General features: G+C 36.4%; 1 protein-coding gene across 2 annotated transcripts in view; it reads right to left on the reverse strand.

The window, feature by feature from the left end:
* Positions 1-345: 345 nt before the first annotated feature.
* The window catches only part of Zw10 (Zeste-white 10), a 144,278-nt gene continuing 118,130 nt past the window's right edge, over positions 346-26,493 (reverse strand). Inside the window, exons 6-11 of one of the 2 annotated variants that reach the window (XM_069848424.1) lie at positions 24,679-24,854; positions 24,276-24,482; positions 16,734-16,871; positions 13,430-13,563; positions 712-957; positions 346-584 (exon numbers count right to left, since the gene is read on the reverse strand). In XM_069848424.1, coding sequence (XP_069704525.1) covers positions 742-957; positions 13,430-13,563; positions 16,734-16,871; positions 24,276-24,482; positions 24,679-24,854 — 871 coding nt within the window. In that variant the 3' untranslated portion in view covers positions 346-584; positions 712-741. Of the gene's footprint in view, positions 621-711; positions 958-13,429; positions 13,564-16,733; positions 16,872-24,275; positions 24,483-24,678; positions 24,855-26,493 lie in introns of both variants that reach the window. The other variant, XM_069848425.1, reaches the window with a different exon arrangement.

A 26,493-nucleotide genomic window follows, 5' to 3' on the forward strand; every position in this document is an offset into this window, starting at 1 on the left:
AGACCTGTTACTAAATCTACGTATTACTCTGTGAAGAGATTTATTAAATCTACATACTTAGACTTCAACAAACAAAATTTGATAACTCAATCCCAAGGGAAAAAATGGAACTCTCTGCATCTAAACCCACAGTTAATTCCCGATTTACCACGAAAATCGTCTGTAGCTGCATTTAGATTGGCAACAGGCCATGATTGTTTGGCCAAACACCTGCATAGAATTGGAATATATCAGTCCCCTAACTGCCCATTGTGCAACTCAAACCAAGAAATGGATTCGGAACACCTCAAAATCTGTGCTTCAGTGGCTAGTCATGATAATATCTTTGAAAAATATTGGAGTGCAAGAGGTCAAATGACTTTATTGTCAAACACCTGGCATTAGAAAACAACAACATAATATGTTTTTAATTTTCAGGGTTCATCATTAAGGTTGTGCCCCACTTGATAGAATGGTCTTCGGCCGCCACTGCTTATAATGTTGTCTATTATGTTGGGGTTGTATCCATTTTCCTACGCAATGTATTTGATGGCGTGTATTTCTTCTTTATAGTCCTGTTGGCTCATAGGAATATTGATGAGTCTCTGTATCATGGATCAAAATGATGCATGTTAATATTTCTACCAAAGAAGAAACAAGAAATTCTATGATTACAATCAGGACATAAAAAAAATTAGTAACAGAATATAACAAAGACATAGTGCAACTCACTGTACAAGCATTTATTTTCCTTTGCACATATCATTTTATTCTTGCAAGGATAGCTGATCTTCTTTCAGTATTTTGAAATAGAGCGCGTATAAGTTGCTTCACTTCATCAGCTGAAAATTCATGTGCAAGAGGTCCTTTGCCATCGGACCATCTATCATCAATATCTCGCAGACTAGCACCCAATATCAGGACCAATTCTTTGAATTTCCGCCATTGCTTTACAAACCGATGAACTTCCTTGGGTTCCTAAAACAAAATGAAAATGTAAATAGAAGAAAATATTTTTACATTCAATGCACATGTATACACACAGATATATATTCATTCAAAAAGTGACAATCTCTAGTAACATTTAAAAGTTTCATGAAATACTGTACTTCTTCATATATTTTCTCACATTTATATTTTCACAAATGAGCTATTCAGAGCAGAAGTGGTGTAAGTCAAAAATGGGTAATGAGGGTTAAAGTAAACATTCTATAAAATACAGCATAAAGTAGCAATTAATATTCAATTTATTTAAACTATTAGTAGTCAGTGGATAGCTCGAAGGACATATTAAATGCTATTTTGCACTGTATTTTACAGAATTTTTACTTTAAACCTCGTTACCCAATTTTGACTTAACCACCTTTGCTCTGAACGGTTCAAATATTAAAGTACGATAAGTAACATTTAAAAATGAAAGAGCAAGTAGGATATGAAATGTATGTAACAATAGTACTCATATTAAAGGTTCACTTGTTTCCACTTCTGAACCAGAAAGATCAGAGAATATAAAGACTGACGCATTAAAGTCGATATATCTTCTGGAAAGAATGCAACACTTCGTGCACTTGGGCCTTCATCTGTCACATGATTAATCCTCCTCCTGCTATGAGAAAAATTCGATCGGGCATGGGGGGAAAAAACACTAGAGAAGAGGAATTAGATCCTGTGCTCTGGATTGAACTTCAGCATAGCTCAGTGGTTAGAGTGCTTGGTATGTAGAACCAAGGACCCGGGTTCGATCCCAGGTGCCGGAGTGAATTTTTCTCCTCTAATAACCATTGTTGTCATAATGTTAGTTGGGTGGTATCTAATATTCAGTAGTTGACGATGATGATATTTACTCCCTTACACTCCAATATTTAGCAGGAAAACTGGAAAATTGAGTAAAATTTGGACAGTGAAGAAACTGAACTTGATCATTAAGATTACAGACAACTCGTAGGAAATTATGCGATAACAATTCTGTGTAATGTTTACTCAGATAATCATGGACTATAAACAATGTGAATGTCAGTGGCGTAGCATGAAATTTTGAGCAGCGGAAGCTAACTCAGGTTGTCTTTCATTCAATATGAGAAAACGTATTACAAAAATACAGTCTTAAAATAAATAGTAGTCAATGTCAAGTCAGCAGTCGAAGATTGACTGGAACCTCGTTAGTAACACCAATAATGCATGACCTCAAATTGTACGTAGTAAAATATGATTTCACAGTTTAGACATATCTCTAATAGACACGTATACGTATAACATTAGCTCACTCCCTGTCATACTTAGAGAAATCACAATATTAGTATCATTACGTAAGTATGCGTATGTCTTTTGGTTGTGTCCTTCATTGACAGCAAGGGAGTCAGTCATTTGTTTTTTAAATCACACTTTTGTACATAAATCAGTCTTGATAATACAATTGTCCTAAAAAAATTCAAGTAAATTAGTGTCAGGAACTGTTATTTCGCTCATTATTTATTATATCAGCCACAATGCACACTAGCACTTCAACTGAACACAACTCACGAAAAGGGATAACTCGGAAACTACTTATTTTAAATGTTAAAGCTAGCTTTTGCGAGCCTTGGGACTAGGGTAGTTTAGGTATAATGGGATGGAAAATCTGCGGGCTGGATTACACAGAAGAATGAGTGTAAGAAACCGGTCTGCTTGGAAGCTGGTGTGTGCAAGCTTCTTGTTTACTGCTGCATCACAAATCATCCTGAGCTGCCGCATCACAATATTTAATGCGTAAATATAAATTCTATTAAAATTAATAAACAATTTTTTCCATAAACTGCAGGTTTATTATGAAATTATTATTAACTGGGGAAGCTAAGCTTTTTAGCTTACATTGACGCTACGCCACTGGTGAATGTTGCCACAGATTTCCACGGAATTTTTTATGAAACTGTTATATTCTGATCTTATTATTCTTTTAACACTACAACCACCAGAACCAGTTATATACCTACAAATGCCGATGTACGAGGCGTGTTCTTAAAGTAAGTTCCAAAAGGGTGTAGTAAGTAAACGGGAAGATATTTAGAAACCATTTTTGCTGCATTGTATTCCCCACACTTCAATTACTTCTCAACATAATCTCCACCATTATTGAGGCATTTATCGAGTCGTGGCACAAATCTTTCTATCCCCTCATTGTAGAATTCTCCCGCCTGCGATGCGAACCACTCCCACACTGCTGTTTTCACTTCATCGTCGCCATCAAAACGTTGACCACCGAGGAACTTCTTGAGGTGCAGGAAGAGATGAAAGTCACTCGGAGCCAAATTCGGGCTGTAGGGGGGATGGTCAATTTGTTCCCAACCAAATTTCGAGATGAGATTTTGGGTGTCACGAGCTGTGTGTGGCCGAGCGTTGTCATGAAGCAACACAACTCTGTCGTTCAGCATCCCACGTCTCTTGTTCTGAATTAGGCGACGGAACTTCTTCAAGATCTGACAATAGGTTTCTCTATTAATGGTTTCACCCCGAGGCAAGAATTCGATGAGTAGGACTCCTTTTCTGTCCCAAAAAACAGTGCACATGATCTTGCGTGTTGATATGGTTTGTTTGAATTTCTTTTTCCTTGGCGATGCAGTATGCTTCCATTCCATGGACTGCTGTTTCGATTCAGGTGTCATGTGAGACACCCAAGTCTCGTCACCTGTCACGATATGGTCAAGAAACTCATCACCTTGCTCACTGTAACGTGTGAGAAAGCTCAATACACTGGAAGCTCGTTTGGTTTTGTGTTCCTCGGTGAGCATCTTGGATACCCATCGTGAGCACAATTTTCAATATCGTAATCGATCTGTCACAATTTTGTAGAGAACACTCCGTGACATTTGTGGAAAATTCAAGGAAAGCGAAGAAATTGTGAACCTCCTGTCCTCATGAATTTTTTCATCGACAGCACGCACCAAATCGTCATTGTTCAAAGATGGTCGACTGGTACGCTGCTCATCATGTACAGAGATGCGGGCCTCGAACTTCCTAACCCATCTCCTGACCATTCCATCACTAGTGGCATCATCACCATACACTTCACAAAGTTGATGATGAATGTCAGCTGGTTTGATGTTCCTCGCATTCAAGAAATGGATAACAGACTGCATCTCACAGTCGGCGGGGTGCTCGATCACTTTGAAATTTCAACTGATCACAATTAACCACACACATGGAATGAAGCTCTGAAACTGCATGCACAGCTTGTCTGAGGACTGAAGAAGAAAACACGCATGCGCAAAATAACGATTGCAGCAATGCGACAGCTATAATTGAAAACGGAACTTACTTTAAGAAAACACCTCGTAGTCATGTTGACAGCTTATACATACTAGGTTCAAAAAGTTCCCGGAATTTGCTAGTATCATAGAAACAACGTACCTTAAACACTATTCTACAGCATTCCCTTCAAAATAGTTGCCTTCCGCAACAACACACTTTTGCCAACGCGTGTAGAGTTCCTGGAAGCAGGCCTGGAAGCCATTTTGTGAAACCCGTCTTAGCGCTCTCGTCGCGTTTGCGATAACCTCTTCAGCATTGAATCTCCGTCCTTTCAGATGACTTTTCAGACGGGGAAACAGAAAGTAATCAGGTGGTGAGAGATCAGGAGAGTATGGTGGGTGATCCAGAGCAGTTATGTTGTGCCTGGCAAGAAAATTCTTTACAATAATTGCGCGATGAGCAGGTGCATTGTCATGCATAAGGAACCAGTTGTTTTCTACCCACTTTTCTGGACGTTTCCTTCTCACTGCATCCTGGAGGCGACGGAGGATTTCTACGTACAATTCTTTCGTTACAGTACGACCTTCTGGAATGAACTCATGGTGGATGAGACTCTGAGAGTCGAAGAAAACTTCCAACATAACTTTGCCTTTGGAAGTGTCCCTAGGAAATTTTTGCTTCCGAGGAGATGTTTTCGATTTCCACTCAGATGACTGTCGTTTAGGGACTGGGTCGTACAAGTAGCACCAAGTTTCATCACCAGCAATAATTTTCTTCATCAGCCATACTGATCATGTCCCCAGCAAGAGTCATTCTTGTTTCTTTCTGTTCTGCCGACAACATTTTCGGAACTAACTTCTGAGACACGTAATGCATGTTGAGATGCTTGTGAGAACATTGTGTACACTTCCGACTTATATTCCGACCTCTGCTGCTATCTCTTTTATGGTTTTACGTCGGTCGTCCCTCACAACATTACGCACACGCTGAGCGATTGCTTCATTTGTTGCAGTTGTTGGTCGGTCGCTGCGTACGTCATCTTTGATGCTATCGCGGCCACCAGAAAAGCATTTATGCCAGGCATACACTTGAGTTTTTTTCGTTGCTGCTTCGCCATATGCTTCTTCCAACAATCTTAATGTCTCTGCAGGAATTTTGTGTAACAAAACACAGAACTTGATGTTTGTACGTTGCTCTGTGGACATAAATACAAAATGCGACGAACAAACAAAACACTATGATAAACAATTGCCTACAACTCAAAACCAACAATCGCCATTATCAACAAACTTTAAGGAAATGACATCATGAATGTTACCAACAAAACAAATGTATAATATCCCTTGTTATATATTAATACGAAAAATGGTAGTACAATTCCGGGAACTTTTTGAACCCAGTAGTATTATTATATCATCATCATCAACATCACGGGTTGAGCTGGTAGGCCCGTTCCGTCCCCAATAGAATTGTTCTCTCCAACGAAACCTAGGATGTCCAACATTTCTCCTTCCTCTTGGAGCATACTGGAAAGCTTTCTTGGGAATTTGGTGATCCTCCATCCTTTCTGTATGTTCCAGCCACCTATTACGTTTATTTGTTAACTTTTGTGTTATTCCCTGTGTTTTCAATTAAAATACCACCCTTTTGAAGGAGTAATATAGTCCTTTTTGAAGTCCTTTTTTGACTATATCAAATACAACACTTTCCTTATGTTGTGAAGAGATAAAGTAAGATTGTGTGTGCCATGTATATCAATGAATGTACTGAAGTGTGTTTCGGGGAGTAATATAGTCCTTTTTCAAGTCCTTTTTTAGGCTATAACTTTCCTTTTTTTTTGTCCTTTTTTGATGAAAAATTTTCTCTTTAAAATCTGGTCTCTACTCATGACCAAAGCTCGGAACTTGGGAACTTGTGTCTTTGCACGTGACTAAGCGACCGGACTTCAATGTCAACATACTCCCGCTTCCAGCACGGAGGTACTGTCAGGTCTGCTACAAAAGTGGTTTCTGGCTGCGACAACATATTGATAATATTATGGTAGGTTGAAACACGTAATTTCATAGCATATATATAATAAAAATAAACATGAGAAATATATCAAATTTACTGTTCTGCTGTATACATTTTATTACTGTGTATGACTATCTACATTCGAAGATTTTTCGGTAGCAGACTTAAAATACTGAATGTTTTCACTGTTACTGTTTTCTGTTCGATTTTCAGCAGTTGCTAGCTGATCTCGTATCTGAGAAAGATAAGTATATCCTAAATTTTTCTCGAAAATAGTTTTCAATTAGTGTATCACTACTAGGGCAGGCCCCTCTACGTTTCGATCCATGGCTATGGACAGATTTTTCTACAATTTGAGGGACTGCAATGCCTTTCAATGAATTTCGTTTCCAGCCTCTAGTTTGTGTGTGGCACAACTTACAAAATATAAACTCTCCATTCGAAAAAAATAATGTATCTCCTCCGAATTCCCCACGAAATTCTGTTCTTAAATTTAAAACAAAATGTATTTTCAAACTTCTATAATACCCATTCGAAATAACAAGTATTTTCTCTTTCCTCAAACAGACCGTATACCTTTAATTCTCTGAATGTCATTGGCTTCGACATGACAGTTTCTTCGTCCGTCTTCCTGTCATTAGTTGCGGTCACTTTCTTAGTACATACGACTGTCCCTGAGCACTTACAGCGTGAGCTTTGTATACGTTGTACCTGTAACCTTACTCATGCACACGACACAAGTCCCCAAGTTCCGAGCTTTGCTCATGACTATATTCTCGGGAAGATTTTCGTCAAGTGTTCTTTGCACATCTTTGCCAGAATAAGGATCCCATAGCAAAGAAATATGTCTCAACATCTACTAGAAGTCAGACTTTAATTCCTAATAAAATTTATCGAACTTGTTCGGCATGTACTTCAGAAAAGGGCATCTTGTTCTGCAGTGACATTAGTGTCTGGGCTGAAGCTTAGCTAGCATTTTTCAATAAATCTATTCCAGAAACTTGTTATTAATGGAAATTTTGTTTATTTTCAAACATTCTGACCTTGTGCTTTTAGATAAAATGCAGAAATCGAAGAATTTCTCGAAACCTGTTCCTACCCACTGTCTCACTGAAGAATGTAGGATCCAACGTTTTAAAACCACATTCCGCTATGTCTGGAGTATATTCCCAATCTGATTTATCCTCAATCCTCAAAAAGTTATTCATAATCTCCAGCAATTCTTCCTTTGTGAGAAGCCGTTGTCTGTCGCACTGCAATAACTGTGGATACATGCCTTATAATATATGAAAATAACTGATAAAATGAATTATCATCAACTAGATAATACAGAAATACTGATTTAATTTATCTATTTCATTGAATAGTACAGATCTCGCATTATATCTCTGTCGATCAGTGACCTTTAAATTTCAAGTGGCTTATCTTACAATGTGGGCATCAGCGTATTGAAAAGTATTACATCTTTCCTCCCATCTCCTTGCCTCCCGACCTCAATGTGACGTTGCACAGAGGCAGACATATAATACGAGATCTGTATTCAATTTAAATTGCTGAGTTTGAATTACCAACACAAAACATACATTGAAAAGAATTTTATATTACAGCAAAAAGTGGCCACTCGGCAGGTATAAATATAAAGACCAATAATTATAGAACTAAATAAGCGAAAGTAAAATTTACTTTACTTTAAAATCATCCAGGTACAATTATTGTACCTAGATGATTTATAAAACAACTTAAGGAAAGCTATAAACTCACAAGAGTAAACAATAAAAAGCTGTAGCAATAATAGCGAGTTTAAGAATGGAATGCGGTCATTTTGATCGCTTGGCAGTTTTAGTGTTAAAAGAAAAATGTTATGTTTTATTTAACGACGCTCGCAACTGCAGACGTTATATCAGCGTCGCCGGATGTGCTGGAATTTTGTCCCGCAGGAGTTCTTTTACATGCCAGTAAATCTACTGACAATTAACCGTAAATCATTGCTTGTAATATCTCTTTATTACTCTTAACTGCTTCATTGTTCATGAATTAAGTATTAATTTGAAAGTGAAAGTGAAACTTTATTTTATTAATCTACTATTGATTATCTTTTTAAGATCGTGATTTACTCTGAAACGGTTAGACATTCTTGTATATCTTTTATATTGATTATTCCTCAAACATCTCATTAATCTTTAACAGGAGCCATTCTTTCACTAATGTGCATGCTTCTACATAATTCATGTGAATTGTAACTGTGACCACTATTTTATGTTATCACTTTACTATTGTTTATTGGTTATAAAATATGTATTTTGATCCCAACTATAACCCTAATATACCTCAGGGTGAAATAGGGTTTATTAAATTGGATAATAAAAAAAAAATCTACTGACATGAGCCTGTTGCATTTAAGCACACATAAATGCCATCGACCTGGCCCGGGATGGAACCCGCAACCTTGGGCATAGAAGGCCAGCGCTATACCGACTCGCCAACCAGGTCGACTGTTAAAAGAATGTAAAGCATAGCTATAGATGACTTTGGAGTAACTCTGCTACCTTTCTTGGGCAAGAAATCAGCTGCATCATTACCCCTCATTTTGTAATGTAGAGAGATCCACTGAAGTACCAATTGTTTATTTACTTTGACCAACTGTCTTAAAATGTTAGGACACTCTAGAATACTGAGGTTTGTTGCTGTGATATCAGGTGGTATGGCAATGAGGCTGCTTTTGAATCTGACAGTATCGAAGTCTTCCAAATTTATCAATTCGCAGGAGATTTTGTAAGCTTGAAAGAATGACTGAAATTTCAGTCAAAATTTGTAAAAAAGAATAGAAACGCAACATATTGTACCAGCATTTCCACAATATGGTAAATAGGGTCCATCTGTAAAAATATGTAGCAAAAAGTATTGCATACATTACAAGAGATATCTCACCTTCAATGCTCTTTTACGATAAAATGAGGCTTCACCAACGACTCACTTCCTCTTTTAAAGTATTTGTGTCGGTAGCCTATCACCTATATACTAACAAATTACTTCAACATTATTCTGAACCACTCTGTAATTTCCTAGCTTCTCTGAATGAAAGAATATTCTTGCATCAGTAAAGTAAACATGCCATGGATTTTAACTTTCATCATTATTTTTATTTTGAAGGCAGTCGCTGAGTTTAGGAACAAATAAACTAATGTGAGAAAATAGTGATTCAGGATAAAGGATACAGATCTTTTAATGGATTGATGTGACAGATGTGATGTTATGTGAGGATTTATGTCCTCACAACTAGATGGCACTTTTTATATTGTTTTGTATGCATTCCCGCTAGATGGCGGTTTCCATATTGTTTTCTGTGCATACCCGCCAGGTGGCATATTTGTGCTTGCTCTACCGGGTCCGAGATTAACTATCCTAAGTTTAGTTTTGAGATGAGCGATTTGATTCGCCGATTTAAATATTAACGTATTTTTCTTGCTTTAGCTGCCGAGCTTGCTGATTGAGAGAGAGTTCACGACAACACGTGGAGAGAGTGTTCTCCACAAGACGTGAAGTTGGAGACTGGCATCTGAACAGTGAACTTCGAGTCTGGAGACATCTACGCATGGGAACGGGCGGTGTATCCACTCAGACGGGAGTTCGTGCATTGTTGAGTACACGAAAGCACTTGTATTCGTGAATATGTGAGTCTTCAGGTGGCTACGTACCCAAATGGATTGGTGTGTCCGGTTAGAGTAGAATCTTCTGAGAGTGAACCACTACATTGGAAAGAAGGCAGTAGTCTTTGTGATTGGGAATCACATTTTGTAAGGAGTGTCGCGCATACTGCATGTGTGCTGAGTATGCGGCATCGGGGACGCCGGGGCTGACTTTGCTACGTGGCGCTGGACATAAGTGGGGTTGTCTACACAGCGTGGGGCATGCTGTATATTGCAGTTAGTTACGTGTGTGGTGCATGCTGGTGGTGTACGGACTACGTGGCATCGGGGACGCTGGAGTCGAGTTAACCACAGAACGTCACGCACATTAGTTACGAGTTATTTATGGATCGTCGGCAGTGCCGAGGTATGTGCTGGCCATGGGATGCTGGGCACGTTGGAATCATGCTGCCAAGTTGTGGACTGCTACTCAGGCTCGAGTGGTATATTTCAGGTTTTGTGATAGTGCTAATGACATGGAGGTATGTACTCAGTTTTATGGCCGAGGTGAAAGCATGATTACTCCCGTTAATGTGGAAAGACATGTGTGTCTGGATGATAAGTACGTATTTACCGGAAGTACATGTTGGACTCTTATGGCGGAGTTATGTAGAAGAAGAATGGACGTCTTCCCTAGTTGTAGTGTTTGCTAGATTTTTGTCAAGACTCATTAGTTACCTCCTCATACATTTTAGTGTAGTAATATGTATCATTGTTTTATCACTGTTAGTTTTAGTATTTCATTTAGTATAATAAATTATCATTTAGTGGTTAATGATTTATTATATGCTCACTACTATGTAACAATGTGACAACTCAGAGGTGCTTGGATAGAAGCACAATCCACGGATTTCAGGGAATTGGGAACCTAGCAGATTAGTGAGTGTTTGGATAGTACCCGTAGAGAGAGAGAAGGCAAAACATGCTACAGAATATAAATTGACGTCACAGATCCTAAAATGACGTCACAGTGGTAGTGTTAGTTTTACTTTTGGTGTTTCAATGAGACAAATCGAAAATCGTTATAAGTAGTCGATCACTAATCGACGTCACACAGAACTACAGTTCAAAGAGCAATAGGAATAATAATAGTTGATATTTTCACAGAAGTGTTCTTTAAAAAATGATATGAAAAGGGCAATGCATAAGAGAAAACAAAAGTTACTGGGAATAATGGGATAAAGGTTTCACCAGCGTATATATAAAATGGACACTGAGCGAATTTTCCTGTTCTCTTTTTCTGTATTCATGTGCTCCATCAGTGTTTAATTTCACTTTCAAGTGCTAGAGGTTAGTGTAATCTGTGGTTAACATGTAATCAAGCACATGCAAGAGTTCCTCGATAATAATTGAATATAAGTGTTGAGACACAGGATCCAAACATCACCTACCTTGTTGCATAATCCAGTAATGCCTTTGCTTCCAATAAATTCAAGTTAACAGCTTTTCCGTATTTCTCAATGATAAACTAGTTGTAATAATAATTTTTATGTTTTATATATAACAAATTATATTATAAAATACTGTAATACATTAAAAAATTATGTATCAAATTCATTTAATATTTGTATACAATATATAGTCATAAGGTTTTACTTCTCATAGGAATTTTGTTTTTCCATTTTCAGCGCTATCAAATCATTACATATTTTAATTGCTGATGGGGTCAACGTCTCAACTCTCATTATAAAGGAACTCTAGAGTCTAGAGACATTACAGATAATAACGGATTTATTATTTCATCGGTCCAATTAATTTTGAATACATAATGTATCTAGATATAAAGGGTGCGGCAAAACATTCTCCCTATTTTAAAGTTTAAATAAAAAACAGATGTATCAAAATAAGGAACCTGTATTAATACGGATGGTATCTAAACAGTGGGAAATTTAGGTTTACATGCATTGCCTTAGCGATATCAAATGACATTGAATAAGACACTGAATTCACGGAATTGACATTCAATTAGGGCAAATTGTAATCTGTAACGAATTCCAACTATGCCATGGACGGGTGAAGAACGTGCTTATGCTGTGGTATCGTTTCTGATATGTGGTAATTCCGTTGTCGCTGCCCAGCGTGCTTTTCGGAGATGCTTTCAGATTCTCCCTCATGAGGCAGTTCCAGATCGGAAAGGCATTAACTTGTGGGTATCAAACTTTAGAGCAAGTGGTGACATGATTAAAAAGGGAGAAGGAAAGCCACGCAGCATTCGAACTCCAGAAAACATTAATGCAGTAAGGCGTTCATTTCAGCAGTCTCCAAAGGGATCTGCTCGAAAACACGCTACAGCTCTTCAGTTATCCGATCGGAGTGTGCGTCGAATTTTGCACCACAACTTGCAATTTCATCCCTACAAGATGATTGTTGTTCAAGAATTGTTTGAACGTGATTATGAAAATCGTGTTAGGTCATGTGCAAACATCCTTCAAAATGTGCCTGAAGATGCTGTGGTTCTTCTGTGATGAAGCGTATTTTCACTTATCTGGATGAGTGGATCATCAAAATTTCCGATATTGGAGTGGACAGAACCCTCGTGAACTTCATGAAAAACCTCTACGTAACGACCATGTTACTGTTTGGTGGGCGGTTGCAAGAGTCGGGATACTTGGTCCTTACTTTTTTGAAGACGATGGTGCTACTGTGACAGTAAATTCTCAGCAGCACACTTTTATGATCAACAATTTTTTGGAACCAAGACTCAACGTGCTGCAGATTGACCAGGTATGGTTTCAGTAGGACGGAGCCACCTCTCACACAGCCCAGATTTCTCTCCAAGTCCTGAGACAGATGTTTCCCGGACGTTTAATTTCTTCACGTGGCGACGTCCCCTGGCCAGCACGATCACCAGACCTTGCACCCTGCAATTTTTTTTCTATGGGGGCATTTTAAGGCTGAGGTGTTCAAACATCAGCCGAGGACTTTGCCAGACCTAAGAAATGCAATAAAGGAAGAAATTGGTCTTATTCCTCAAGATATGCTAGTTAGAGTGATGCAGAATTTCGGAAGTCGCATTCAACAATGCACTGATGGTGAAGGACACCACTTGAGAAATACGTTATTCAAAAGATGAAAAATTCCCACTGTTAAGATACCATTCATATTAATAAAGTTTCCTTATTTTGATCCATCTGTTTTTTATTTAAACTTTAAATTAGGGAGGATGTTTTGCCACACCCTTTATTAATTGTATGTGTTATATTTCTGCTGTATCGACTGCTAGCTGATGTGATGTCAGCATCAACTCTAGGAAAAAGAGGAATTTCACGCTCAAGCTGGTTTGAAGGTCATTGAAATCAATCCTGCTACATCAAAGGTACCAATGCGAAGTGTCCATACTTATAATTCCCTATACACTGGTTTCACTTTATAATAACAAATACATTTTACAACTTTGAGCCGTGTACTTCTTCCTTTAAAAAGAATCAAAAGAGATAGTAAAGAATAGGGAATGGTTCTCTTCTTGACAACATACAAATAACATAAACTGTCATAATTTAAATGCCAAAAGATCCTCATATACGTACCTGAAATACCTGTGGTGCTCTGTCAATAACAACACCAAATACCGTGACCAAATGAATGGCAGTGGCAGCTGGCACATCTTCCACAGTAGTCACACGGATTATGAGTTCTTCAACCAATGCATTCAACAGGCACCCTAAAACAAGGCGATTCTACTAAATTAATCTTGTAACTTAGCCTCTCCTTTGTGTTTGACCAATACTGCACAGCTATCAATACAGACAGATTTTTATCTTCTGAGGAGAAAGATTTCATCATATATAAAAGGTTAAACAAGATGTTACTACATGTTGAATCTTTTGCACACTACTTTTGATTGATTAAATGGCGATCTTACTCGTGTTAATTATGTAAGCATGTGTGGCTTACAGTTGTTTCGGTGCTACTTGACACCATCCTCAGAGCCTACTAGATCTCGGTGCTAGAACAATATGAAATATAGACACACTAACTAAAACACATCTTAATCAAATTCTCAACACACAGATCAATTTCAGAACACACACACTATTTGACACAACTCATCACACGAACGCACCCACACAACAGGCAGCGAAGTTGAGATAGCGCCAAGATCTAGTAGACTCTGAGGATGGTGTCAAGTAGCACCGAAACAGCTGTAAGCCACACATGCTTACATAATTAACACGAGTAAGCTCGCCCATTTAATAAATTATTTAAAGATGTTACTTTGACAATATATCTTCTTCTTCTTTTTCTTCTTCTTCTTCTTCTTCTTCTTCTTCTTCTTCTTCTTCTTCTTGTATCCTGTTGTTCCTAGGTGGAACATAGGGCAGCAGTGAAGTTCCTCCAGCGTACTCTGTCGCCAGCCATCCGTTTCACCTCTTTCCAGCTCTCCCCACATCTCTCTACTTCCTCCTCTATTGATCGTTCCATGTTTTTCTAGGCCGTCCTCTCTTCCTTACTCCTTGTGGATTCCAATCAGTTGCAGTCTTCTCAATAGCTCCATCTGGCTTTCTCAGCGTGTGACGTATCCAATTCCATTTTCTTTGTTTTATTTGGTAGCACATTTGTGATTGGTTAGTTCTTCTCCACAGTTCTTCATTTGCTATTATTTATTTATATTTAGAATACGTCTCAGACATCTGTTGACGAACGTCTGTATCTTTTTATTTATTACATCCGTAATTTTCCATGTTTCACAACCATAGAGGAGAACTGATTTTACATTTGTGTTAAACAGTCTGAGCTTTGTCTTCAATGAGATGTTGTTATTCCGTCATACGGGATATAGCTGTACAAATGCTCCATTTGCTAGCCGAATACGTCTTTTCACATCTTCTTCTGCTCCACCTGTTTTTGTAACCACACTTCCCAGGTATAGAAAAGTATCCACTTCTTCTATTTCTATATCATTTACTGTCAATTTATTTTTATTATTACAATTTATCCTCATCTGTTTTGTCTTAGAGGAGTTTATCTTCAATTTGACAATATATAGTATTCACCAAAACGTCTAAAAATGTCTGATACACACAGGTACGAACTACAAGACCTTTATTGTTATTACTGCATTTGTTGTTACTCAAGAACTGTTGACAGGCATTCAGTCTGTTGAGGTATTGTTGCTTAAGTCACTGATTAACCTTGAATACTTTAGTGTCAAATAGCATTCTTCAATCTTTGCATAATACTTACTTACTGGCTTTTAAGGAACCCGTAGGTTCATTGCCGCCCTCACATAAGCCCACCATTGGTCCCTATCCTGAGCAAGATTAATCCAGTCTCTATCATCATATCCTACCTCCCTCAAATCCATTTTAATATTATCCTCCCATCTACGTCTCGGCCTCCCCAAAGGTCTTTTTCCCTCCGGCCTCCCAACTAACACTCTATATGCATTTCTGGATTCGCCCATACGTGCTACATATTCTGCCCATCTCAAACGTCTGGATTTTATGTTCCTTATTATGTCAGGTGAAGTATACAATGCGTGCAGCTCTGCGTTGTGTAACTTTCTCCATTCTCCTGTAACTTCATCCCTCTTAGCACCAAATATTTTCCTAAGTACCTTATTCTCATACATCCTTAACCTATTTTCCTCTCTCAAAGTGAGAGTCCAAGTTTCACAACCATACAGAACAACCGGTAATATAACTGTTTTATAAATTCTAACTTTCAGACTTTTTGACAGAAGACTAGATGACAAAAGCTTCTCAACCGAATAATAACAGGCATTTCCCATATTTATTCTGCGTTTAATTTCCTCCCGAGTGTCATTTAGATTTGTTACTGTTGCTCCAAGATATTTGAATTTTTCCACCTCTTCGAAGGATAAATCTCCAATTTTTATAGTTCCATTTCGTACAATATTCCAGTCACGAGACATAATCATATACTTAGTCTTTTCGGGATTTACTTCCAACCCTATCGCTCTACTTGCTTCAACAAGAATTTCCGCGTTTTCCCTAATTGTTTGTGGATTTTCTCCTAACATATTCACGTCATCCGCATAGACAAGAAGCTGATGTAACCCGTTCAATTCCAAACCCTGCCTGTTATCCTGAACTTTCCTAATGGCATATTCTAGCGCGAAGTTAAAAAGTAAAGGTGATAGTGCATCTCCCTGCTTTAGCCCGCAGTGAATTGGAAAAGCATCAGATAGAAAATGGCCTATATGGACTCTGCTGTAAGTTTCACTAAGACACATTTTAATTAATCGAACTAGTTTCTTGGGAATACCAAATTCAATAAGAATATTATATAAAACTTCTCTCTTAACCGAGTCATACGCTTTTTTGAAATCTATGAATAACTGATGCACTGTACCCTTATACTCCCATTTTTTCTCCAATATCTGTCGAATACAAAAAATCTGATCAATAGTCGATCTATTACGCCTAATACTGTAAGGAATTTACTTACATTAAAATCAGACTAACCGTCTTCACATTTTATGCATTACAGCTTTATTCTAATACTCTGTGAAATGAAGAACTGTTTGTAACTGTAAAGGTGTTGTTTTTTGGACTTATACTTATTAGAAATTCTTGATTACTGGTGAAAACTATCCACTATCAAAGTGTGTAACTCTTCTTTTGAACACTCAAACGTAAAGACTAAATATTGGCCTACATAACTCAGACTATCCTAAAACTGAGTTATCTTTTAATAAATCAATAAATCTTCCTCAACTTGGTGAGGTTGCCAAAGACAAAGAATGTTTATTTAATACCATAGATTTCCTCCTCAAAACTTCAAGATTTCTTTATTACATACACAGTTATGTAGTTATGATCACCAATTATTTCATTATGTTACAAATATTTGTTTAAAGATTCTCACCCAGAGTTTTGCAATATACCACTTCAGGAAGAACACTTCTCCACACTGTCTGAAGTAATTCCAGTTGCCGTAAACACTGACGAATTGCTTTCTCTATGGATGGCGTTATTTTAGGATCTTCTCCCAAAGTTGCTAAACCTGTAGAGAATAAAATTGTATAATAAATTAAATGTATATGAAAAAATCTTAAATTGTGTTTGCAGGCAAGATGTTCTTAGTTATCTAACTAATAACTTTGTGGCTGACAATAGGTGTCACCAAGTCACTGCAGCTAACAAGAGAAGTGATTACAATGTATAATATATAACTTAAAATATATTTTACTTTTTAATATTTATAATGTACCTTTCGGAATAACATATAGCATACAGTTCCACTGAATTTAGACATCATGGATTATCAGTGGATTGACGACAGCTCAAAGTTAGCGAAGTGTATAATGAAAATAAAATATCTTGTACTCTTAGAACTCCAATTAATGTTCTCAAAAGGGAATAACAATTATGAAAAAACTTCCGTGTTATATATCTTAGTATAAAAATGCTTCACTATGAATAGTGTAATAAGAAAGAAATCAGCCTGATGAAATAAAAACTCATCCCTCCCTCCTCCATTGCATTAAACCACCACAGCTCTAAGAACGTCCCAAAATCGATAAGCAGAAGGTCCTTCTTAGACCTATATATATATAATGCACTCACATTGTCATGCCCTGACAATTCTTTTTTCTCCCTTTATCATCAGAAGATGAAGGAGACCCAATCTTTGAAATTTGTTTTCCATGGTCATTCCATTTATTCATTAAGATTCTTCCAATGAAGTTTCATGAGCTGCAGCTCTCATCATGACAATCAGAACCCACACTGCATAATGTCCACATGTCTGGAATAACTCTATCTCATTTCCAATGAAGTTTTATGAGTTGCAGCTCTCATCATGACAATCAGAACTCACATTGCAGACTGTCCACATGTCTGAAACAATTCCATTCATTTCCATTACTTCTTTCCATGATTACCATGTGCTTGTAAAATTCACTTCATCTTCCGGAATCTTTCACGTAAATGTAATGTTACTGAGTTTAGTAATCAATCAATCAATCAATCAATTACTGTGGCGCATCAAACCTGAGAAGGTTTTTGCCTCAATCACAGTCTTTGTTCAAGCTTCTCTATCTTCTGCCATGGTCCTACTTCCTCTTATTCACTGCAGACCCTTTGCACCTAGTAATTCAACAAGCTGATATAAAAATTATTCATAACTTGTGGATTCAATTTGAATAATATTTTATTGGAAACTTTTTATGTTTGACTGGTACTTTGATTGGGTCCATTAGCAATTTATTGGAAACTTTATGTTTGACTGGTACTTCGATTGGGTTCAGAAGCAATCCAGTAGAACTTGGCAGGTAGGAGTTTCTCACTTGGAGCTATGCAACATGGATTATCTTCAACTAATCTAACTCATCTAAATACGCCTTTCCTGGTCTCTACATCCTCCAACTAATCTTACTCATCTACTGTCAGTGACTCAGGAGAAGATGAGCACTCTCTTCAATATTTCCACTTACTAGTAGTAGAAGTACTGCACTGTTGTCGTAACATTATCTATTATTCACCCTTTCTCCTCAATCCGTGCTCATCTTCTCCTGAGTCACAGACTATACATATGCTTTTCCCAACTGAGTAAACAGGAAATAATCTCTATATTCTCCAACTAATCTTACTAATCTAAATACACTTTCCCCAGTTGAGTAAACAGGAAATAATCTCTATATAATGTTTTTAGGATCCGGATAATTAATAGTTACCCTCCAACCACACAACCACCATAAACAACCCTAAGTCATAAATTCAACCCCGCAATAAAACTCTCTATTCGGTACGTGTTCCACAGCTAATCTTCAGAGATGCACCAGCACTTACCTTCACCGGATCGACTTCAAACTTCACACGATTTTTATTTGTACTATATGAAATAACTTTAAGGGTTGTCCCAAAGAAAATTCGAAAGTTTAAAATCAAGGATCACCCTAATAAATAAATAAATATATATAATGATAATGGTGATAAATCATGGTATGTAAATTTCAAATCTGGCATATGCCTTTGTGACTGAGGGAAACCATCAGACTGGGTGGCCACAGGGTTTGGACCTAGGACCTCCCGAATGTGAATCTAGTGCTTTACCATTGGGCCACTTCGCTTGGTTTTATATTTATTATACAATGGAACAAGGAACACAGGCGCTAGAAAAAAGGCGAGGGGCGATAAAAAGAGAAACCAAGAGTCAGGAAGTGATGGAAAAGAAAGTAGTGAAAAGAATAAGGGTGCAAGTGTAAGTGGAAATCTAGTAGGTGAAAGTGAAAGCGTGGGGACAGGGGGAATAATAAAAGAGGAATAGAAGAAGAAATAAATAGAAAGAAAGACAGAGACAGAAATAAGGCAGAGACGAACAGTAAAGAAAGTTCAGAACCTGCGACAGCTGAGGATATAGCAAAGATATTTGATATGTTTTAAAAGATGTAGGGATGTGATCAAAAAGTGCAAATAAAGTGAAACTGTAAAAGATCGAGAAGTATAGGGGAGAGAGAAAGTGTATAAGCAAATGTGTAGAATAAAATATAAATATTTATAGGAAGTGAGAATAGTGACAATGGATTAGGTGTAAGCAGAATAGTGAGAAAGTGAAAGTGAGCGTAATTAGGAATGAGTGATAATAGTGAGAAAGGGTTAAGAGAAGTGAACAAGTGACAGCATAAAATTAGTACCAACATTTGAATGTTGGAACAATGAATATATGAGAAAGATATGAGAAAAGGTCAAAGAACAAATAGGACAAATAATTCAATATGATAAATTTATCGAGAAAAACTGAAATTGAGAGTTTAGTGAATAGTAGTTACAGGGAAAAGGGGGTTTGAAAGGAGTATATAATATTAGATATATTAGGATTAAGGAACAAATAGAGAATAGCAAATGAAATGTAGGAGAAATACTGAAGGGGAGATTGACCAAGTAAGAAAAAAGGTACATAGTGTAACTGGGAGTATTTGTGTAGATGTGTAGATGTGAGGTACACCATTACATGTAAAGAAGTGCTGTGACGAAATATACCATATATCATATCATATTTATTATAGGCGTATCTAACAAATATTTTTTTGTGTTACTGAATTTTTCTATTTGTCAGATATCTCGCAGCCTTAAGCCAGTGAAGCAGTCCAGTTCACAGGTGATTATCGTACATCACTTAAAGGTGCAGTCAAAGACAGAGAGCAGCTATCTTCTGTCTCTGTTGCGCTCACTGTGTCTCTCTGGGAACAGCGCACCTCAAGCAGCATTCAACTAGCTTATCCCATGTTCAGAGTTGTTTTGCGTTCACTATAATTGTGTTGTTTAGAGGGAAAATTAGTCTCTGCTCCTCCTCATCTTCACAGGAATTCAATCAATTCATAATAATGGCTCGCTTCTCAATGTGGATTACTGTATTTGATATTCGCCAAAGGGGTGTCATTTCTCCCGACGTTCCAGGAATCGATTCACTGCTGTTCTGTTCTTCCTTGTAATGTTGTCAACAGTCATCCTCATATGTTATAAAAATTGAAAATCAAATCGCAATACCATAACTAAGGAGTCATGTTGTTAAAAAAAATTTGCTTGTATGTTTACCAAAATCACAATACCAAAAATCAGAGCCAAATATTCAATACCAGCATAGACTCAGTAAATGAAAGACATAAGATAAATAATGCACACAGAAATAAAGATGTATCAACACTGAAGCAACATAGACTAAAAATGATAAGCAACAGTGATTATATACTCCTAAGTTTCCTCCGCTCACATGAAGCACAGAGCTCAAATAATAAGGCGCACACAGTGCTGCCATCACACTTCTTAACTGTTGCTTTGTTTATCACAGAACTATCGATTCCTAGCATTTTTCTTTTATTTATACATGTATTGTTAAAAAAAGTGGTCCTGGAACTCGACTCTTCTAAGAGTAATCTTTAATGAACGAACAAACAAATAAGTAAATAAATAATTAAAATAAATAAATATATATATACTTACTTACTTACAAATGGCTTTTAAGGAACCCGAAGGTTCATTGCCGCCCTCACATAAGCCTGCCAGCGGTCCCTATCCTATGCAAGATTAATCCAGTCTCTATCATCATACCCCACCTCCCTCAAATCCATTTTAATATTATCTTCCCATCTACGTCTCGGCCTCCCTAAAGGTCTTTTTCCCTCCGGTCTCCCAACTAACACTCTATATGCATTTCTGGATTCGCCCATACGTGCTACATGCCCTGCCCATCTCAAACGTCTGGATTTAATGTTCCTAATTATGTCAGGTGAAGAATACAATGCGTGCAGTTCTGTGTTGTGTAACTTTCTCCATTCTCCTGTAACTTCATCCCGCTTAGCCCCAAATATTTTCCTAAGCACCTTATTCATCCTGAACCTCTGTTCCTCTCTCAGAGTGAGAGTCCAAGTTTCACAACCATACAGAAGAACCGGTAATATAACTGTTTTATAAATTCTAACTTTCAGATTTTTGGACAGCAGACTGGATGATAAGAGCTTCTCAACTGAATAATAACACACATTTCCCATATTTATTCTGTGTTTAATTTCCTCCCGAGTGTCATTTGTATTTGTTACTGTTGCTCCAAGATATTTGAATTTTTCCACCTCTTCGAAGGATAAATCTCCAATTTTTATATTTCCATTTCGTACAATATTCTGGTCACGAGACATAATCATATACTTTGTCTTTTCGGGATTTACTTCCAAACCGATCGCTCTACTTGCTTCAAGTAAAATTTCCGTGTTTTCCCTATTCGTTTGTGTATTTTCTCCTAACATATTCACGTCATCCGCATAGACAAGAAGCTGATGTAACCCGTTCAATTCCAAACCCTGCCTGTTATCCTGAACTTTCCTAATGGCATATTCTAGAGCGAAGTTAAAAAGTAAAGGTGATAGTGCATCTCCCTGCTTTAGCCCGCAGTGAATTGGAAAAGCATCATATAGAAACTGACCTATACGGACTCTGCTGTATGTTTCACTGAGACACATTTTAATTAATCGAACTAGTTTCTTGGGAATACCAAATTCAATAAGAATATCATATAATACTTCCCTCTTAACCGAGTCATATGCCTTTTTGAAATCTATGAATAACTGATGTACTGTACCCTTATACTCCCATTTTTTCTCCATTATCTGTCGAATACAAAAAATCTGATCAATAGTCGATCTATTACGCCGAAAACCGCACTGATGATCCCCAATAATTTCATCTACGTACGGAGTTAATCTTCTCAAAAGAATATTGGACAAAATTTTGTACGATGTCAACAAAAGTGATATTCCTCGAAAGATACCACAGTTGGTTTTGTTCCCCTTTTCAAAAATAGGTACAATTATGGACTCCTTCCATTGTTCTGGTACAATTTCCCTTTCCCAAATAGCAAGTACAAGTTTATAAATTTCGCTATATAATGCACTTCCACCCTCTTGTATTAATTCTGCTGGAATTTGATCGATACCTGGAGACTTGTACTTTTTCAGATTTTCTATCGCAATTTCGACTTCTGAAAGCGTGGGTTCGGGTATAAATGGCTCAGCAGTTTGTATTTCAATTTCGTCCCGATCATTTCTATTTGGCTTATGTATATTTAGTAGTTGCCCAAAATAGTTTTTCCATCTGTTCAGGATTGAATGAGAGTCTGCAAGCAAATCACCATCCTCATCCTTGATCACGTTTACCCTTGCCTGATATCCATTTTTAAATTCCTTTATACCCTTATATAAATCTCGAATGTTTTTATTCTTACTATTTGTTTCTACCTCATTCAGTTTTTCCTTCAAGTAACCTCTCTTTTTATTTTTAAGTGTACGACTTGCTTCCCGTCTTTCATTGAAATAATTATCTCTCTTCTCCTCAACTGGATCCTGTAAGAATTTCAATTTTGCCTGTTTCCTTCTTTCTACTACCATGCAACAATCTTCATCAAACCACGGTTTCTTTTTCTTAGTTTCATAATAACCTATGCTCTGCTCAGCTGCAATTTTGATACTATCTCTGATATTTTCCCACACGCTATTAACATCTAATTCTTTCTCAACTTCGTCGGAACTTCCTAAAGTGACAAACCTATTCGAAATTTCGACCTGATAATTTTGCTTAGCTTCCTCGTCCTTTAATTTCAAAATATTGAATTTAGTAATATTAACTTGTTGCTCTACTCGCTTGGCTACTGATAATCTTTCTCTTAATTCTCCAATCACCAAATAATGGTCAGAATTACAGTCTGCACCCCTGAAAGTTCGAATATCTAAATATATATATAAATTAAGTAAATAAATAAATACAAAAATTAAATAAATAAATATAATAAACAAACAAACAAACAAACAAACAAACTAAAGAACAAACATACAAATATATAAATAAACGCTAACTTGCAACAGGTATGCTCGAACTATCAATGTTATGATTACTAGTCCAGCACATTATCCACTACACTATGGGACATTTCCAACAGCACCTCCTTACTTTACATCTCATAATGAAATACAAGAAAATTCAAAAGCATCCCGAAAATTACAGACCATTCGACATAATTTTGGGATGGGTATTGTTTTTTTCATCTATGTAGACTGACCTCACGAAAGTTCAACAAAATTGGTCTCTGAAACACAGTGGACTTCCTTTGTCAACGTGGACTCTACACTGTTGTATATACTCCTTATTTTTACCACTTCGTATAATTTCTTATTTGACTTACTTATGGATTGTTTTGCAAACTGGAATGTTAACACTAGGAACATTCCCTAAAACCATCTTTGAACTTCAGAGGCTGACATAATTTTACATAGGTATGACATTTCTAATTAAATATTTTAAAATTTGTTATGAATCAAGAGGATGTTTATATGAATCAAGAGGACGTTTATACCATTCAACAAGTTCTCTCTCTGCTCCAAAATAAAAGAATAATGTGGGATTATTCATAACTACTATGAATAATTTTCAATAAATTACTCAAGCTTTGAGCAGTTTTAGAACACCTGTTATTGCCCTCCTTATATTCTGGGAATTTGTCTATCATAAATGGTTGGTTGGTATCTAATGTGGAGTCATGTCTAGCAACGAAGCCATTAGTGAGCTAGCTTTTCAATATTTGCATGTGGTGTTTTCTTCTTTTCTAAGAGTTCTACAGAATGCAAGGTATTAATCATCCAGGATATTTTGTGACATAACAGACAGTTTGGAGAGTTGATAATATGTTTGATGTAGATGTTTCTCCAGACAATTACGTACCATCAGAAGTGATTTTTTTAAAAATATATCACGATTTTATCTCATGGTTTCTGTATGTAAGACAGCATATTTTATCAACTACCGTGTCAAAAATTTTAGTATCTTGAGGCAAGACATAATATAGGAGAGTTCCATGCTTATCAATATTACCTTAAATCATACACATAGAATACTTCTGTGAAACATATTTCAGATGTCTTACCTGATTCTCTCAAGATATCCAATATTTGTTTCCGCTGTCCCTGCATATATTTCAGAAATACATCAGTTCCCAATTCACGTAACATTGTCACTTGATCAATGAAGGTAGTTGTGTGTGTCTTGAGAATTGAAGGACATTCTCTGCTATATTCGTGACCTAACGTCATAAGGCAATGTGCAAGGTACATACAGTTGTTGTGAAATAAAGCTGAAACACACAAAGAATAACTGCACATCACTTCTAAGACCACTATATGTGTGTGCGAGTGCTTGCACATGCTTTATGAAAACTACTTCTATGTTATATGACACTATCACTAGTTATCTTACATTACAGTAATCTTCATTTTTATACTTACTGGAGTAATAAGGTATTTCATTACTTAAGTTTAGAGGTAACTTACCTACTTGTTGTGGAATCGTTTCAAGGAATCTCTTGTGATGAGTTGGTACAACTGCACTATATAGCTCAAAAATATTCCGAGCTGTACAAAATAATCTAACAGAACAGAAGTCAGTACTTCGTGTAGCTTCACCAAGCACATTGTATACCAGGGTCATCAGCTCATGAGTTGATTTACTGGGGACGAAAAATATGTTAAAAAATTAGGTTTTCGTATTGTAACATGTATACAGAAAATACTTTTTACTGAAGCAATCATAGGAACATAATCTTAATAATGTTTTATTCATCACCACAGTAAAATCTCGAATAACATATTTCAAAGACTAAAAAAAAAGCGTGTTGCTCAAAATGGCCCATGAATGGAATAAGGTTTTGCATCTTGTAATACAGTAAAATAAATTCCTACTATTACTGTAAAATAATAATAATAATAATAATAATAATAATAATAAAATGTAAACAACAAGAAATAAGTAGAAATCAGACATAATATATAACATACAGAAAGAAAGGAAAAAGCATAATAAAATGTGAACAGCAGGTCAAAATAAATGAGACATACAAAGTATAAAAAATAAGATAATTATTGATAATAATAATAATAATAATAATAATAATAATAATAATAATGATAATAATAATTTATTTAATCTGGCAGAGCTAAGGCCAGTAGGCCTTCTCTTCCGCCCAGACAGACTCTAATTCTAATTGAATACAATTTGGTTACATAGTTATTACATTAATATCTAGGCCATAAAACAACATGAAAGTAAATAATGAAAGTTGGATAAGTAATGTTAGTGTGACAATAATAAATATTGGTAAGAAATAATAATAATAATAATAATAATAATAATAATGAGATAATTCAAATATTTATTCTGTGATATATATAACCATTAAACATTGAGAAACCTGAAACAGCTATTATTGTTAACAAGAATTGTTAGAAAAATATTTCGTTAGTCTATTCTTAAATTGGTTTGATGTCTGACAGTCCCTGACATTCCTCGGTAGGGAATTCCAAAGCCGAGGAACAGCCACAGTGAAAAAAGATGAATATGAGGATATTAGGTGGGAGGAAATGCTATGCTTGATAAAAATTTTTATAGAAGCAATTGATCGTAATGAAAAAGATTTTCAGTTTCTCAAAAACAAGTTTCCTGGAATAGGTGAGGTAAAAATCAAAGAGAGTGTACTTGTTGGTCCACAAATATGGGAACTAATGAATGATCCTGCATTTGAAGAAAGTTGGAATCAAGCTGAGGCAGCAGTATGGGATCCTTCCAAAAAGTTGTAAACAAATTCCTGGGAAATTGTATGACAGAGAACTACAAAGAACTTGTTGGCAAGCTTCTTCATAACAACAGAAAATGCGGATGTAATATGGCACTGAAAATACATTTCTTACCCAATTGTAGTGTTAATAAATACATACATAAAACTGAGGTAAAACTGTTCCTGTATGTTTAATTTTGACTTAAATATGAATAAATAAATTACGTATAAATAATTACATGTAAATATGAAAGAGATATACAAACAAAAACTGCTTTGGAACAAAAATGCCACCAGATGCCTACATGGAATAACTTGGAACAAAAATATTACAAAAGAAATCAAAATTAAAATTATACAAAATATTTTATTGTACGGAAGTGAAACTTGGCCTTTAACTGATCAAGAAAGAAATAAAATTAGGACTCGTTCTGAGGCCAGGTATCGAACCCGGAACCTTGGGTTAAACCTACCAACGTTCTACTAACTGAGCTACCCAGGAACTCTACCAGACACCGATTCCTCGAAATTATTC

This window comes from Periplaneta americana, chromosome 15 (genome assembly GCF_040183065.1).
Source record: "Periplaneta americana isolate PAMFEO1 chromosome 15, P.americana_PAMFEO1_priV1, whole genome shotgun sequence".
Lineage (NCBI taxonomy): Eukaryota > Metazoa > Arthropoda > Insecta > Blattodea > Blattidae > Periplaneta > Periplaneta americana.